Source organism: Zingiber officinale, chromosome 4A (genome assembly GCF_018446385.1).
Source record: "Zingiber officinale cultivar Zhangliang chromosome 4A, Zo_v1.1, whole genome shotgun sequence".
NCBI lineage: Eukaryota > Viridiplantae > Streptophyta > Magnoliopsida > Zingiberales > Zingiberaceae > Zingiber > Zingiber officinale.
The window spans coordinates 81753251-81772010 of NC_055992.1; the positions used below are offsets into that span (position 1 = coordinate 81753251).

The 18760-nt window shown below is 40.7% G+C and overlaps 2 protein-coding genes across 5 annotated transcripts; one reads left to right on the forward strand and one right to left on the reverse strand.

The window, feature by feature from the left end:
* Positions 1-7689: 7689 nt before the first annotated feature.
* On the reverse strand, positions 7690-10672 carry LOC121970031 (protein YABBY 4-like). 4 transcript variants are annotated; one of them, XM_042520419.1, is made up of 8 exons: positions 10315-10667; positions 10000-10249; positions 9663-9827; positions 9348-9558; positions 8735-8783; positions 8559-8634; positions 8387-8464; positions 7690-8103 (listed from the first exon to the last, which is right to left on the reverse strand). In XM_042520419.1, exons 2-8 carry the CDS (start codon positions 10099-10101, stop codon positions 8005-8007), a joined length of 780 nt encoding a protein of 259 aa, XP_042376353.1. In that variant the 5' UTR covers positions 10102-10249; positions 10315-10667; the 3' UTR covers positions 7690-8004. The 4 variants fall into 4 exon arrangements, 3 of the variants coding, with proteins under 3 accessions (XP_042376353.1, XP_042376354.1, XP_042376352.1); XM_042520420.1 differs by having other exon boundaries at positions 10000-10252; XM_042520418.1 differs by having other exon boundaries at positions 10000-10667.
* A 2373-nt stretch (positions 10673-13045) lies between these two features.
* LOC121972463 (ethylene-responsive transcription factor 3-like) lies at positions 13046-13719 on the forward strand. The gene is made up of 2 exons (XM_042524129.1): positions 13046-13134; positions 13224-13719. Exons 1-2 carry the CDS (start codon positions 13046-13048, stop codon positions 13717-13719), a joined length of 585 nt encoding a protein of 194 aa, XP_042380063.1.
* The last annotated feature ends 5041 nt before the right edge of the window (positions 13720-18760 follow it).

The window sequence follows — 18760 nt, forward strand, 5'->3', positions numbered from 1 at the left end:
TTTGCTTCTTGCTCCACCTTGTTTTCTCAAGTATCTTATTGTCTTGATCCCTAGGCACTTTGAAACCATTTTCCATGATTAGCATAATATCAAAATCGGTTTCGAAGAATACCTCCATTCTCTTCTTCCACCAAGAGAAGTCCCCTTCGAATTTGGGTGGATGAATGTTTGAGCCGGCCATTGATGATGTTGTTCTTCTTGGCGATTAGTTCGTTGAAGAGCGTCCTTGCTCTGATACCAATTGTAGGGGATCGGTGGCCGGCTAGAAGGGGGGTTGGATAGCTAGGTCACCCCCAACTTTGATTTCTTCTCTACACGGTTAGTTTGCGCAAGCGGAAATGAAACTAAAACAAGAAAGCAATGAGTAAGAACACAAACGCTAACACGATTCTTTTACGTGGTTTGGAGATTGCTTGCTCCTACTCCACGGCGTGTCCTTGAGGTGGACGATCCCTTGATCCTTCGGTGGATCAGTCCCCGGCAATCTCCGGCTAGAGCTTTCTCCTTCTCGGTGGAGCAAACCTCTCACAAATGATCTCTTCCTCTTTACAATGATGAACTTAGGTTTAGGAGGAAGAGAGTAGGCTTGGAGGCTTTTGGGCAATGACAAGGAGTTATTCAATAAGCATGAGTACCCTCCTTCAAGCCCCAAAGCTTCCCTTAAATAAGAGGAGAGAGTTGATCATCATATCAACTCATCTCGGCACCAGTCGACTGCTAAAACATGTAGTCGACTGGTGTTACCGTTGGAGGTAGCCAACGGCTACTTTCCAGCACCAACGGTCATATACCAGTCGACTGCTAAACAGCGACTGCCCTCTGTGAAAATTCGACCATTACATCCCAACGGTCGATTCACCTAACCGAGCGAACGACATTCTGTTCGTGCCCAGTCGACTGCGCAGTCGACTGCACCAGTCGACTGCTAAAACATGCAGTCGACTGCTACAGTACTGCTAAAGTGCTGCTACAGTACTGCTACAGTACTGCTGCAGTAAACCTTAGAATTTATGTTTTTACTCCGAGTACAATCTCTCGTGTACTCGTACCATCACCCTTACGACTCTTTTGACGCTTCCTTTGCAGCTTTACCAGAACCTTCAAGCATACTTTCTTTGGCTCTCGTCCCTCGGATGCATTCAAGCCTGCGGCTCGTCCCCAATGCCATCCTTCGCGTATGCCTCGAAATTGCTTCCCTCGGCCTTTGTCCTTGCTGCCTTGTCCACGGTCCCTCGGATGCATCATCCTTCACCGGACCCGAAGCCATCAACCTGAGTCGCATGTGTATCTTGCGAACCTGCACAACTCAAATACACATATCAAATACAAGGATGAACCTAACTTAAACTCTTTGACACACACATCAAAACTATGATCGTACCGATCAAAACCTAGGTTGATTGCACCAACAGTTCCAAGTCGGCGACCTCGTGTGGAAGAACGTGAAGTTGGTTGGCGACGTCACTAAACTAGAAGCTCCGTGGGCCCGACCATTCAAAGTCATGGAGAAGCTCCGCTCTAGCGCATACTACCTAGAGGATGAAGATGAGCGACAACTAGAACGTCCTTGGAGCGCGAACCATCTCCAGCTGTACCGAGCTGGATGAAAAGGTGTGCCAATGTAATTGAGATGTACTCCCCATTTTGCCTGTTTCCTTTGAGTGCAGGATTGGAAAGAAAAATTAAAGGTTACCAAAATTTCAGTTGAGCAGCGACCTTAAATCCCGATCTTCACCAAATCGTCGAGCGGCGACGTTAAACCCAGGTCTCCACCGATGGTCGAGCGGCGACCTTAAACCCCGGTCTTCACCAAATCGTTGAGCGGCGACGTTAAACCCAAGTCTCCATCGACGGTCGAGCGGCGACCTTAATCCTCGGTCTTCACCAAATTGTCGAGCGGCGACGTTAAACTCAGGTCTCCATCGACGGTCAAGCGACTACCTTAAACCTCGGTCTTCACCAAATCGGCGAGCGGGGACGTTAAACCCAGGTCTCCATCGATGGTCGAGCGGCGAACTTAAACCCAGGTCTTCATCAAATCATCGAGCGACGACGTTATACCCAGGTCTCCATCGACGGTTGAGCAGCGACTTTAAACCCCGATCCTCACCAAATCATCGAGTGGCGACGTTAAACCCAGGTCTCCACCGACGGTTTAGCGACGAGCTTAAACTTCGGTCTTCACCAAATCGTCTAGCGGTGATATTAAACTCAGGTCTCCATCGATGGTCAAGTGACGACCTTAAATCCTGATCTTCACCAAATCGTCGAGCGGCGACGTTAAACTCCAGAGTCGAGCGGCGACTGTAAACCCTAGGGTCGAGCGACGACCTTAAACTCCTGCCTTACAAGACCATCAAGCGGCGACGTTAAACCCCAGAGTTGAGCGGCGACTACAAACCCCCGGGTCAAGTAGCGACCTTAGACCCAAGAGGTATGATCCTAGCGAATCCACCAACAATGAAAATACGGTCTTAGCAGCCGATTGGGACTATACATCTAGACACTAGCAAAAAGACAGCATATGAAGAAAAATCGCAAAAAGATTTCATTGATAATAAGGCAGACGCTGCCGAGCGACAAGAATACATTTAAAGCTTCCAAAAATATTCTCTACAAGGCCCTCACTCACTCGATATAGTCGAATGCTTCATCAGGAATGGAGTCGAGGAGCTGGACGCGATTAACATCGTTGTCAGACAAGGCTTCGGAGACGTGGTCGTTCGCCTTCAACTGGCTGCGCGTCGCGTCGATGGCCAGCTTGAACGACCGGACAATCCGATTGGTCGCCTTTTTCAGAAATTGGTCCGAGCGGAGGTATTGTTGCCTCAGGACCGCGAAGCGGCCCAGTTCAACCTCCTGGTAGGTTGTCAGTACAGCTTGGAAGGCCTCCAGATCCTCTTCAAGGCGCTTCATCTGATCCTGAAGCTCCGCCTCCTTAGCCGAACGACTTTCCCGCTCGGCGACCAGAAAGTTCTCCGCATCCTTTAGCTTCTCGTTCAACTGATGAGCCTCTTGGTTCTTCAGTTCCAAGTCGGCGATGACTCGTTGTTTCCTTTTGGTGGCCAGCTCGAGTTTCCGATCATAAGTCTTCAGTTGCACCTTGATCTGACCCAACCTGCTGGCCTGGTCAGCCGACTTTTGCTGCTCCTTTCTTCTCTACTCCATTTCATTCGCTTGCCGCCGGTGATTGACTTGAGCGTCGGAGGGCCATCGCCGGGGAACTCCTCCCTGGCTCGGCACTAACAACTTGTGGTTGCAGGCTTAGCTCGTTGGAGGTCCACGTCATCTTCAGTCGACATCCAGTCAACGTGAACGCCATCTCCCCAGCGTCCGTCGACTCACTCTTGGACAGGATCATTTCCTTTCGATGCTTCCTCACTGAAAACCAACTCATAACTCCTAAGTGTCTATAAACTGCAGCATGTGAGTGTTAATGGTAGATGAGAAATTCGCCATCTCACGCGATGGATTTGATTTCGCCAATGTGGTATTTGTTTTTTTCCATATAAAAGTTTCATATCTCTATGAAGTGATTAGCTTTTAATCAATAAAGTTCTAATTTTTTTTTTTTTTCAAAATCTCTATGTGAGATTGTTCTTCTTTTGTGGGATACTAATATTATGTTTTATCAATTTCTTCCCAATATTTTTTTGTGAAGTGAGGATTTAATTTGGTGTTAGATCAATTTGGCACTAGAGTGTTATTGTGTTGCATCAATTTGTTATGAAAGCTCATCATTCTTTTACTGTACCTTAAGAAGCTACTCCTCCTGAAGGAGTACCGAAACTCATGGAAGTGGAAGGTTTGACAATATACGATGTGAAGAGTAATTTATAGGTTCATTTTTGAATAATTATTTACTATATGGCATTTACCATACCATGGTTAATAGGTCCTTTTTCGTTTTCTCATTTTGCTTCAGAAATACAGTACAACTCACATAGCTCAGATTCATTCAAAAGGTTAGTCGAAGTTTTTTGTTTCTACTTTTATTTTTTGACCATTTCTTTTGATGTCATTTATTCATTTTCCTATGGTGTAAATACTTGTTTGCTTGTGGTTTTGCTGGATAATGTTAAGAGATCAAACAAAGTTTGGATTGTGTTATTTTCAAATTTACATATGTTTTCCTTGATGCATCAGAGATATGAGAAAAGAAGGAAACTCAAAGTGAAGAACTCCCTGCTCTAGATCTCAAGAAATTAGTTAACTATTGCCTCATAAATATTCTAAACCTATGATACTAGGGATGTGATAGCTCTCATATTTTTTATCCATTTTTTTAATGAATCTCTCTCTCTCTCATTTAGATAAATATGATGAGGAAAAACCCTCAAAGTTATAGATTGGGGATGAATTATTTATAAATTGAAGTAGAAGTACATATTCTTACTGATGAAAATCTATTAATGCAGACAAGTTGTTTCTCTACCTGGCCCTTGTATGAATCTTGGACGAGATTTTTCAATATTTATTTCTTTTCACTTCTATTTGTTTATTTGAATGATTTGATCCCTCTTTCCGTGTTCTTATATCTTCTCAGAAACGGAATGAACTGGAGTGGGCGTGCCTTAGTTTTTCATGGAGGATGATGTCTATCCTTACATGGAGAAACTATCAAACATTGTACATCATACTGTCTGTTTTATGTATTCATTGGAAAAATTGTTGCTAAGTCTGTTTGTAACTAAATCTTTACATGGCTCAATTTTTGTTACAATATATTATAGTCTAAGATGGGTAATTAATGTCATTGTCACTTTTTTATTAATGCAAGTATTTTTATGATGATATTGTTATTGTTGAATTAGATTGATTTCAATATTTTTTAATTATTTAAATAATTTAATTTTTAAATATAAGACAAACGATTATTTTTAAATTGTTATCAAATTATTAAAAACACAACGGGGTTTTTATTGTTGTCAAAATAAAAGACAACGATTTTTATTTGTTAGTTTTTCATCATTATCTTTGAACACTCCTTTTAATAATATGACTTTTAACAACAGTTTTTAAGGGTTTACAATAACAGTAAAAAATCGTTGTTGAATCCAAAATTTCTTATAGTATCCGGAGGAGGTCAAGGTGATTATATTATAATAGGGAAGCCAAAAATAGATCAAGAATGACTGGATCCAGATATTTACGGGGAGGTCCGGAGTAGGTCAGGATGATTGGATGCTCATGAGGAGACCCGAAGCAGGTCAAGAATGACTAAATGCTCATGAGGAAATCGGGATAAAAAATCATAAAAATCTAAATTTAAAATAAATAATATCATACTAATATATAAGTACCTATCTATTTTAATAATTTATACAATATACAGATATATTCTTAATTAAAAATCAGTGTGCTAGCTGACTATATGGTGACTTCCTAAAGAAATAAAAAGAGGTACTGATCACTTTCTTCACTATTATTTCCGCGTTCATATTTGTGACATGACAGCTGAGAATTAATTTTACTGACAAACCTACACTGAACTAGAGCATAGAATCCCAACCCCATCTCTTTGAGAGGCAATTAATTCAGTGTTTTAGCTGTCCTCTCGCAGTAAAGGCTATATAGCCACTTTTTTATTGAGCACCGTGGTCATTAGTGAAGCATAGTTTACTTGCTAAACCATGACATGCAACTGGAATCTAGAAAGTGAAGAAAGCTTTACGCTCACATAAATCTGGCCACTACTTAAGCCCAGAAGCTATATATATAGCATTGGAGGTTATATCAACCAGCAGATGAGCCTTCACGTCCCTTAATTCGATACTGCAAAATTAAGAATAGTTTAATCAACTCAACATGAGTAATTAATAAAAAAAGATACAGCAACTATAGCTGTCTAAGAGATGGAGCAGGTAAAAAAAAAAAAAGGTGATATTAATATTTTAAATGACAATCTACCGAGTCGCCAGACTTTCTAGCCGTGCATGTGACAGATCAGAATTAATTAGGGATTAAAAAGATTATATTAAAATTGAAAAGTCTATCGATTCTGGGCAGTGCAGGACAAGCAATAAATGAAACTTCATACGTAAAGTTTCATACGTAAAGAACAGTTGCAAGAATGTCTTCTTCTTCCCTATCTCATGTTCTAATTGATAAGATCACGTAGAAGTTTTAGCTTGTTGTTGAATTACAAACTATATATTAATCAAGTACTGCCAAATAATTTTTATCTTAAAGCCTTGTTGTAAATCTTTTAGATGTAAACTTTCAATTAGCCAGGTTAATTTAATATTATATTGTTTATGTATTTGTGTACTTTTATAAAGGAGATGATGATTCCATAATGTGAGCTTATAATGAAGGTTGTTACATAATTCTATACAACCAATTCTGTTCAATGGTATATATCAAAGACTTTTTTAATATAAAAAAGTGGTATTAAACTGAAGTTGTGAAACATTAGAATAATATACCATCTAGGCCCTTCTTCATACTGGGTGAAGTAATTAATAGAAAGACAAGTTATCTGATATAGAATGTACTTTAGTGAGCATTAGACGGTTTTCTATTCAAAGATTTAGATCTCATTAAATCTTCAAGCCACTAAATATGTCACCTTGACCAACGATTTCTCCAAGCTCCATGTACATTTCTATAAATCACTGCACACTCAAACACAAAACAATAAATTCTTACTAAAATTTTTCATAAAACATCAAAATTCAAGATCACGTAAAGTAATGAAGGTTTTAGATGATTTTCAACATGGTTTTACATAATAAAAACTAGGGATGTGAATTTGTTGAGACAAAGTAATGAAGGTTGTGTATGACTAAACGACTAGTAAAAAAATTGGTTTTTTTAGAAGAGTTTTATTGTTTAAAGAGAGCACTAAAAGTGACCTTTTTTTTTCTCGATTGATGCTGTGAGAAATGTCTAAAAAGGTTTAAGAGGTCTCTTATAAAAGGTTCAAACATTAATATATATTTGACTTGTATACTTTTGCTCACAAATTATATAAATTTAGATTTTCTTTTTGGATGTAGATCCACATCGAATTAACCACAATAACTTGCTCTTGACCTTCTTCTTTTCCCTACATTTGTATTATTTAACAAAGGGAGATAAAGATTCCATTCCTTGTGGACTTATGGCAAACATTATTATGCATTCTAAAGGGATCAAATTTAATAAATGGTATTAGCTAGAGAAGTCTCCAACTCCACCAAATAATATCAAAGACATCGTTAATTTCTACAAATCTCGTTTAATAATCCGCTAGATACTGAAAAGCATGTGAACTTTCGTAGTTTACATTTTCATTAAAAAGGTACTATGAATCACAATCTTATCTTCTTTCACAAGAGGATGTTTTCATGACTCAAACTCATGACTTTTATATCACACAACATCAATTTTATCATTGCACAGGACTGTATTATATTATTAGTTTAAAATAATATGAAAAGAATATCTACAGTAATCACTATGAAGCAGCTGGAGTCAAAAAGCAATCACAGGGATGATAAAATGTGAAGCCTTTCTTTTGAATTTGCATATGCATATGCATGCATGTATGCATACCTGGTCGCGAACATCGAGGAGCAAAGCTCAGCGACAAGCATCTAAAAGCAAAGAGGAACAGTGGAAATATATAGCACTTGCTAAACAGTTCGAGGTCCGTTTTTTTTTTTTTTAATCAAACAGTTCGAGGTCCTTCCACATAGCAAGAGATTGAAAGAGAAAGAGACAGAGGGTGCTCACTCGTTTGTAGACAAATTAAGGCACAACTAGGCACGACCGAGCACACCGACCCTTTTTCTTCAGGCGTTTGCACCCTCCGCGGCCGTGCAGACCTAAACTCGACATCCACCCAGAGTACGTACAACAACAACAACAACTCGGAAACAAAAAAGAAAAGAAGGATAGTTAACCCTAAAAGAGAGTAGTAAACCCTAAGAAGAAGACTAGCAACAGTTGTTGCAGTAGTAGCAGAGGGAGATGGAGAGAGAGGGTGTGTTTTTTTGTTCGTGTGTCGTCCTTGGGCACTTAGAAAGGAGTGACTCCCGTGTTTGCAGCAGCAGCAGCGACAGCGACAGCGGCTGTGGGGTAGAAGCCCTCCTTGGGAAGAACATCCTCAGCGCCTTCCTGCAAATTAAAGATACAAGAGAGGAAAAGAAAAAGTTGAGGTTGTAGTTGTAGTAGTGGTGCATATGGTGGTAGAGAAGTGGCTTGTAAGATTCTTCTGCTCTGATCTACCTTGCATATATATTCGAGCTAAAACCCAGAAAAAGTAATCAAAGAGGAAGGGGAAGAGATGTGACCAGGGGATCGATAAGCTCAGGAACAAATTTAACTTTAGGGTTTTAAAACACACGAAAAAAAACAGCAGCAGCAACAACAACAACAACACATGGTTTCGCTGGTTTACCGGGAGCTGGCGCAAGCTGGCCTTCTTCAGACCCTGATCGGGCATCAGGCCGAAATGGATGTGCGGGAAGTGGGCCCACTAAAACAGCAAATTTTATAAAACTTTTAGTCACTAATTAATTAACTAATTATAGAGGGGAAATATTAAGTAAGATCTCTGGCATTTAGCTTACGTTCTTTGCAGCAGCGCTGAAGGCTTCTCTGTGCGTGATGTCGGGATTCCCAGCCTTAATACGTTGGATTTCGTCCCTGCATTTGGTTTTAGTTTGACCATGAATGTGCAAAAGTTAAAAGATTGATCCATGAACGCCTTCTAAATTAATTAGAACATTTCACTCTTCACAATTACTTGATGAAGCGATTGTACGCAGATGGAACTCTTTGCCTCTTCTCTGGAGCTGCACAGGTTCAGTGTGATCAGTTTACGCTAGAACGTGTATAATATATATATATATATATATATATATATATATATATATATATATATACTTAGCTTGCGCTATTTCTTATGTACATTAATAATCATCAAGAAGATTTGGGAGGAGAAGGAGCTATGATGAAGGGGACAAAAATGGAAAAGCCGAATGGGGGAGGAGAGGCACACTATTGCTACAGGGAAGAGCTTGAAGGCGCGGTACGCAGCAGTGCAGTTATTGCGACAGATGGCTTTCCTCTGGTAGACCACAGACCAGAAGACAAGCTCCAGTGTGACTATGCAATAAGCTTCTGAAAAACACATTCTCGCTATTTTGTTTGCATTCTACTCGATTGCACAGTCTTATGCCTCCCTCGCAATTATTCCTTTTGCTGCAGGCTGGAGAAAGATGATGATGGTGGTGGAGAGAAAATAATGTAGGGTTTCAAGTTACTGTAAGTGCAAGTGTAATTCGCACATCCTAATTAGAGGAAAGCGAATTAAGATCAGTTTAAGATGAGGAAGTAGCTAGCTTGGAATAACTCACGTCTGTTGACCATCGAGGTGCGTGGAAGTTGGTCATCTTCCATCCCATTCGCTGCAGGCCCCATAGTGTTGCCGTCGCAGCTATTGCTAACGGCGGCGTTGCTGTTGATTACGCTGCTGCTGCTGCCGTTGTTGCAGCTGTTGCTGTTGTTAGCATTGCATAGTGACGACGGATCCGGCAGTAAGTTTGGAGGCTGGCACTGTAGCTCCTCCTGATCCGTTAACCACATGGTGTGTGTATATATATAGTTAGGGAAATAACCAAAATAATCACAAGAAGAGCTGACAGAGATGTGTGCATAGATCGATCATGTACCAGGAGGTTTTGGTGGGGCGGGTTGAAGCAAGCATGGCTGAGGTGGTGAAGCTGGTTGGCGGCGGCCGGGAGAAGAAGACCTCTCATGTTGACCGAGAGGAGGTTCGTGCAGTGGCCACACCTCACCGTTACCGTCTTGAAGAAACTGATGTAGGGCACGCTTACCTGGACAATCAATCATGCAACATCAGCAAGAAGAAGAAATTCATGAACTCACACAACTAATGAGGGAGAGAAACAAGGGAATTTAGAGGTAGCAAGAAGAAGAAATTCATGAACTAAAATTAAAGGTGCGAGATGTATGCATGAGCATATGCATATGCACATGATAATGTACCGCAAGGACGGTGTCGCAAAAGTTACAGTGGACGTAGCAGAGTTGCTCGGAAGGCGGTGGGTAGAGGCGTTCCAAGGAAAAGGCGGCTGAGGAGGATGACATGGTGGCGGGTGGCCAACCGAACCGATCGATGGAATGGAAGGTGAGGGGGCGGAATCGACTCCCTGCTGCTCTTGCGGCTAGCTGCTGTAGTTGTGGTGGTAGTAGTAGTAGTTGTCGTAGTGTTCGTTGACGCCTGAGACTGGGACTGCTACTGAGAGCGAAGAATAAGATTCTTCTACAAACTACTCCTCACTATGATTCTTGATTTGATACCTTGATTTGATGCTTTGATTGGTGGATGATTCTTTATTTCCTCGGATCTGTAGTTCCCTGATTTGAAAAATATTTGAAGAGGAGAGAAGCCAGCCACAGAGAGAGAGAGAGAGAGAGAGAGATCAGGAATGAACGGAAAGATGGCGGCAAGAAGAAAGAGAAGAAAGGAGATAAGGAAGAGATCAAACAAAGAAAGGAAATATAATTCTGGAGAAAGTGTGTGGTAACATATAGACCCAAATAAACAAGGCAAAGAAAGACTATCGTCCCTCCCTCTCCTCTCCTCTCCTCTCTCTCATCTCCTCTCATATAAACACACTACAGCCACGGCCAGCACATCATAACTCGCTATTGTTTAAAGAACACTAAGGTATGTAGATGGGTACTGGTCCCCTTAGAAACAATGTTTCAACTAAAGAATGTTTATTATATTTATATATATAGCTAGGCTACAATCAATTTCAATTCCTCCGTATATATCTCAATTGAAATCAGTGCAAGTCATTACATGCAAATCTTTGTGATCTACAATTAATATAGTTTCAGATCAGGCATAGACTTAGTTCAATGGATTTTCACTAAAGGTTGTTTGTGAGCCCCTAGAGTACGGCAACAATTTATGGTGCCTATTCCCCCCCCATACTCTGCGGACATTTAAAACAAAGTTTTATGAAGAGAGTACATAGAATTGAAAGACAAGTCCGTGAAGGCTTATTAATGGACCTTTCACTACCCAAAGAGAAAATTAATCCAAACATATATAGGAGGAAATAATGAAATCAATTGTGTACAACCTCTAAAATCACTACTATGGATGTCATGCCCTCCCCCCCCTCCGAAGGTGTAGCCGAGTTGGTACTCGAACAAGAATTGCCATCAATGAGACATGTTTTGATTCCCGACAGATGTCAATACTACTTTGGGTTATAGCGTGCTCCCTGTCTAAGAACATAGTTCGGCTAAAGCTGAATAAACTCTCATGATTTATCCTCTTTCAGTATGTGTGGACCACCCTGAATGAACTACTAAGATGATGATTTCACCTTTTACCATCAACTACTATGGATGTCATATTAATTGGTTTGGATAAAAATCTCTAAGGGAATTGGGCTCTTGAGCCATCTTGGCTATCCTATAATTACGAGCATAGGGATGAATTAAAGTTTTGTTCATTTAAATATATACCTAAAAATTTACAACTCAGACTTTATAATTTAATTGAAAAATCTTATAATATGATTATTATGGTCCTTGAAAAAGATATTGTGCCCTTATTGTACTTTGTTTTTGCCTTGGAGCTCCATTGGATTTCGAATATATGGTTTCTCTTCTTGATAAGTCTAGTGATCTTCTAAACTTTGTCTCTTGATTTGCTATCCTAGTGGAGGGTAGGAATCGGTCTCTTATCGAGTATCAAATACCATCATGATCCCGTCTGGAAGTTGAGCCGGACGGAAGCTGGCTGGGTTGTCCTTGGTGTTGACGGGAAGTCGCGGGGATGCCTGCTTGATCTGGCACCTACTGGAAGGGTTCCCACGAGTGGATGATGGGGGGTAATGACTAGGATGATGAGGCGAGGGTTCTGCACACACTCAGACAAGCCGCCCTCACGTTAGAAACCAAGAACCGGGGAAAAAGTCCTCGGGTCAAGCCCTCCGACACTCAAGTCAGGTACTTTTTCCCCAGAAGCACAGTGAAAGGACGAAAAGTAAAAGATGAGTGTGAAAAGACAAGTGAGTGTACCTACGTAAGGGAAAAAGCCTCCCTTTTTATATGGCAGTAGGTACTTCTGGAGTCTGACGAGTGTCAGGGAATGTCGGGTGTCAGGATTTGTCTGGCGGTGAATGACACATGGCGTCCTCCTATAGGTCCGATAAGGGATCGGTGGGCAATGAGCCCTAGACCGTTAGCATATTCCCTGACAGGCGGTGATTATTCTCTGACAGGTTGTTACAATTCTCTGCCTTAATTGTCGTCTAGTGTGTGCCCGCCCCGGTGTCATATAGTGTGTGCCCGCCCTGGTCTGTTAACCCTAACCTGGGTCCTTGTACCTGCAACTCTTGACCTGTGGGAACAGACCTGCATTCCCTGACGCATTCCCTGGCTTGTGTTTGTCGCTCCAAAAATCCCGATCTATACGTCCAACCCTTTATTTGTCATTCGGTAGACCTCGGTAGATCCAGACCTGCGCTTACTGCCCTACCAGTTGAGGCCTTCGCTTATCATTTCTTAAGTCTCGTTCTGTATGTACGACCCTGTTCTGTAAGCCTCAATCCTTCTATCCTGACCTGTACGCCTTGATCCGTGTGTAAGCCTTAGTCTGCTTACCTTACACTATCAGCCTTAATCCTCCTGTCCTGACATGTATGCCTTGATCCGTATATCCTGACCTGTACGTCTTAGTCCGTATATCCTGACATACTTGATACGCTCTACAAAAACCTCATAGACGTGAACAACCAGATTTAAAGCTTTCAAAACCGGTGTCTTTGAGTATTTTATATTTCCAAAAGCTAGTGGGTTTTGCTCTAGACATCAGATTCTAAGATGTATTAATAGACAGTGTCATTTTTTAAGAGGTTTTTGACATAGCGATTTTAAAGCGGTGTCTATACTATGAACCGAAACTTTCTTAGCGCCCTTCTTTTGGGTTTCTCCTCGCCCACCATAAATCAAAACCACGATCTCCGATTTAGTTACCATTTGAAGGAGTAATGGATGTCTCGATGCGATGATCTATCTACGCCGTATCGACCGTTTCTTCGTGGATGGCAACGACAATTTATCTCCCAATTTTGAACAATTCGACATGGAGAAATCGCACTGATCCCATCTCCTCCCTCTTCCTTTGATCTTTGATCTTCCTTCTTGATCTCTTTGATTCTCTGTTCATTCGGACCGAATGGTAGCCGTTCAGCGACAGCACAGGTGGGACATGCATGCCTGGGGCGGTTCGCGATCGAGATTAGGGACCCTGGAAGAAGGTCGGTGTGGCTCGGAACCTTCGACTCGGCCGAGGCTGCCACTCTGCGCGTTCCGTGGTTCCAAGGCCAAGACCAACTTTCCCTTCGCCGCCGCCGCTGCTGCGTCTCCCACCCCTACTCCTGCATTCCGCTGCCCTCCCTCCGCAGCACCGTGGAGTACTTCGGCAGGCCACGTCTTCCTGCGCCTGCGTTCGCGACGCTGAGCCGCCGATGTGTGTCACAGCTAGAGAAGAAGGCCAAACCACTTCCCCAGAGAATTCCAGACAACGACAAAAACTGCCACAGTGACTGCGGGTCATCGACCTCCGTCGTTGACGACGAGCGTGACATCGCTTCCACATACCGGCATACACTTCCGTTTGATCTTAACCTTCTCCCTTCCCCCGATGACGACATCCAAGCCACGATTCTCTGCTTTTGACATCCTGATCACACGAATCCGTTTGCTTCCTTATCTCTTTAGCACTATCGATCGTTGCGCTTTCTTACATGCTCGCCATTTTATATATTTATGCCAGTGATTTCATTTGATCAAAATGCATATTAGCAGTATCTAATTAAATTGTTCTATCTGATCTTCTTTGATTTATGTTGAACTAGAAAACTTTGACTATTGAGTTGGATCTACCATATATAAATAATATAGTAGTGAAATCTCTCTTAAGAACTGAATTCCACCCACAAAGAAGAAATGACTGAAGAACAATCAAGTTTATAGTTATTCCTTCAATCTTCTTTTAGATTATTTAATCTGAAGAGTTAGCTACATGAAGGTAGAGGAAAAAACTAGGACAGTATGATGAGGTGCACCGAGAATATTCGTACTTTTTTTGGCAATTTTTGCCAAGGACTGTTGCCTGAGGATTCACTTGGCTTTCTATATTTTAGTTTAGTTGTTCAGGACCTTAGGTGAGTGTGATTATTAGTTCAGCCTCTTGATGAATCTTGCTTAGTTGCTTTTATTGTTCCTCAAATACTTGTCTGATGCCTATATTTTTTAAGTTAGAATCGCTTCTTCCAATTGTATGGTTTGAATAATTTGTTTCTATATCTTCTCTTGTGTGTATTGATCCTTCACCAAGTTTGTGGTATTACACAACCTTGTTAATTTTTTTTTGCTATGATGGCTTGCAGTTTTTTACTTTGATTATTGAATTAGGATATAAGGCAGTGTGAGTTTTTCAGCCCTGCAGTAAAGTAGAATGAATGTGATTTATTCAATAGGTTGCTTGCCTAATTACTACTTGCCTATAGGAAAACTAAATCAGCGATTAAAGGTGATTAATCATCTCTAGTTTAAGCCATTTTGTTCTTCAAAGAAAGTATCTTTCTTCTAGTGCTCTGTCAAGCAAATGAAACATTTAACAAGAGTGTTGATGCAGGCATTGACAATGAGAAGGCAGTCAAGCTTTATGAAGTTCCACTCGTCAAATTCTTGGAGCAGAAATAGCTTTGTCATTTGGGTGGTAAGTGCCTTAAATCCAAAATTTTGTATGAACTTTTAATACACTAGGAAAAGCATACAAGAATCTTTAACAACATAAGACTCCTTATCAAAGGTAACACCTAACTCCAGTTTATGGATGATAGGTGTAAATGCTCTTTGCCTAAATGATCTTATAGAGCCTAAGAATGTATCTTACTTGTTTCCTTTATTAATATCGTCACATCACATTATGCAGACTTATTTCTTTCGTCAGTTTGGAAAGTCGATCGTACGGGCTGACTACCTTACCCTTCGTTAGGGTTTTATCTTGGTATGCTTGAAGTTTTAGAGACATTTTTATATTTGATATCTTGTTCATTAGTGATGTTGGCTTCATGAGTATAAAGGCTAGAGGTTAGACTCATGGAGTGTGATAATGCATGAGTATAGGATAAAACCTTTATTTGTTAGTTGTCTTTGGGCTTGCCATAGATTGCCATCTTAAATTAATACAAATGCATGCCTGCTTTACTTTGGGAGTGTTTCCAGATAAAATCTTGTCTTTCTAACTCGCTTAATTTATTCTTCATTGGGGGGGGGGAAGGAAGAAGGAATCACTTTTGGTTTGGTTGTAATTGGGCTCTGAAGCCAATCACTTACATCTTATGGTTACAGTTTCTCCTTTGAAGATAAAAACATTGCATTATAATCTTTATTTCTAAGAAATTTTTTAGTAGTACTTTAAACAAGTCTTCAGTATTTATAGTATGACTAGCATCATTTATTCTTCTAGCGGCTACCAGTGTAGCCACTTCATATGATTTGCTAACTTAATATCTAAAGTTTTACTCAAATCTTTATTGAGTACAACTTGACAAACTAAGCACCATCAATGTCTATGCTCCATTATGTTCTAGCTTGATGGAGAGAAGTAGAATAAATAGTTATAGACTTCAATATTCATCCCAAATTACCTATCTGTTATTTTATGTATGGGATTTGTATCTGATGTAATTTTACTCTTGGTATTAATAATATAATTCCTTATTCTTAGTTGAGTTTCAATTGTTAGAGATGTGTAGCTTTTGTTGTTTGGTGCAGATGTTCAATACAGTTTATGTAAATACTAACTTGACGCGGTTGTTTCTTTCTTGTTGGTTAGCATACCAAGTTTGTTAGCACCTAGCCCATGCCCTGTGCTTTTACTAGTCTTGCTTTTGCAGATCAAATTACTGGGTCTCTTGGTACAGTCAACTCTTAATGGTTCAACATCTAATCTTGCGGACTCCTCAGGCTGACCCTATACCACATTGTTTTCTGGCTAGTCTGCGGCAGTGCCTGGGTTCCATCCTTCTGGTTAGACATTCCTACATAAACTTTATTAACATATTCATGTGAAATTTTGCTTGTATGTGGAATTTTGATTACGGTTTGTAAAAAAATAGGTGGTCTTCAAGGATTGCATAATATTCATGGAAGCTTCAACCTGCCAAATGTGCCTGGTTCGCTTGCATCCAGAGAGGCCGCAATGGGTGTTGTACCATCAGGTGGTGTTCAACAACCAGGAGGAAGCATTCCTAGTGGACGGTTCTCATCAAACAATCTTTTGGTTGCATTATCTTAGGTCTGGCATGAGTTTATTTCCACATTATTTCATTGCATCATATGGTCCTTTGAATGTGTTTTATAGTATTGATTCTGGATTTTTTTTCATGCAGATGCCTCATGGCTCTGGTGTCACAAATAGAGGGGGTATTAATGTTGTTGGAAATCATGCTTTTAGTAGTAGTAATATTGATGAAGTCACTGGGTCAATAATTGGTATTTCCTCAAGTTCAGCTTCTGGGAATCGTAGTTCTGTTCCTGGTTTGGGAGTTTCTCCGGTATTGGGTAATGTAGGGCCAAGACTTACAAGCTCTGTAGGCAACATTGTTGGCAGTGGTAACATGGGAAGAAGCATCAGTTCTGGAGGATTATCTCTGCTTGGAGGATATTCAGGATACCAAGATGGCATCAGAGGTAGTACAATAAATAGTATATCTCTTCATCAGAGGTAGCTTTATTCTTCTATGCTTCCTTCACTGGATTTGTTGTGTAGTCATATTTCTTTATTCAACCATTATCATGCCTAGTAAGTTGTTGTATGATGTTGTCGGTTCTTATCAATCTATACACTTGAATTAGAAGGAGCAAATTATCTATGTTATATTCTAAGCAGTATATACTAAGTGTCATATATGAAAGTTTTAGATTCTATGTTATATTCGTTATCTTCCACAGCAGCCTTTAAAAACTCAGTATTATATTTTATTTGATACATGTACACATTTGTTTTAGTTATTTGACATATGGTGAATTTATGTGTTTTTACAGTTTACAAATCTCAAGTACTCCAGAGTTGAAATTGATGAAGTGCGGTTCGAGTGGGCTGAATGCATGCTAGATTACATTTGAAGTGCGGTTCTACCTTGATGTGTTAAAAGAATGTTCTACCTTGATTTTGATATCTATTAGCTAGCTTTTGATGTAAAAAGAATGTTTGGGTATTTTATGGATATTGTTGTAAGAAAATTATTTATATAATTTGTGAATATTTGTGTATTTTATGGATATTATTGAATGAAGAATATTTGTATAATTTGTGAATATTTATGTATTTTTTTTTTATTATTGTCGGTTTTTCATTGTTTCGGAAATCAAATTGTGCTGTTAAAAAATATACATATTACATCGATTTTCCATCGCTGTAAAACCGGTGTTATTAACATACAATATTACATCGATTTTACGCCGTTGATGAAACAGTGTCGTTAAGTGATACTACACCGGTTAATAACCGATTCGAAGACCGGTGTCATTAAGTGATACTACACCGGTTTTAACCCGATGTCTAAAATGGCAGACTTTTAACATCGGCTTCATAGACATCGGTCGAAAATGAAATAGACACTGGTGGAAAATCGATGTCTATGAAGGTTTTTGTTGTAGTGGTGTCTCCTGTTCTGCCTGTCCTATCCTGTGAGTCCTGTCCTGCAAGCCTTAGGCCGCCTATCCTAACCTGTGCATCTGAGTTCGGATATCTCGACCTGTACGTCCTAACCTGTATGTATTACCTTATGAGTTCTTAATTGGCATACAAGCCTAACCCCTGAATGCCACTTATGCCCAACCTGGACCGTCCTGGAATCTGGACCGTTGACCACCACATAGGCCCGACTTTTGACCACCACGTAGGCTGGACCTCTGACCATTACGTAGGCTTGACTTCTGACCGCCACGTGGACTTGACTTCTGACCACCACGTGGGCTTGACTTTTGACCGCCCCATGGGCTTGACCTCCTACCACGTCAGCTATTCGACCCCACTATCATGCACCGTATCACAAGCCTCCCCCTCAAGTCTAGTCAAAGGAGGCTCCAGTCCGACTGACTAGACCCAAGTCCCATTCTTACCTGACCTGACCTTTGTGTCTCTTTGGCTGCTGGCCCTTTTCCCAATATCCCACTCAGAATTTATCACCCTTCCTAGGCGAGTCTTTATTGCATGCGCGTCTACTCCGCAATCCTCGATCCTGCTATTTTCCCATAAATGCCACACTATTTTCCAAATATCTTCACATGTTCCAAAGTTAGCTCTTCACATTCCCATCCTTTAAAAGAGGGGCCGCGTATACTGCTGCCTTCACTTTCCTCAGGCTACCTTCCTCTTTATTCATGGAATCAAATGAGGTATCTTCTCTGCGCCATCAACTCACTCATTTGACCCCGTTGATAACTCGCAGAGATGAGGCTCTGCTTGAAATGACGTAGAGTAGGGACCTTCAATCCTCTCTCCGTCGAGAAATGGAAGAGCTCTGGCTGGCAGCTAAATCCAGGACCCGAGCCGAGGTAGCTCTAAAGCATAAGGCTCGTGCAGACTTGAGGAGTCAAACCCATTTCATTACCTACCTGAAGATGAAACACGAGGACACTTTAGCCCTCCTGCAAGAGGAAAGCCGGATAAAGGATGAAACCATTGTTAGAGTGTATACTAAAA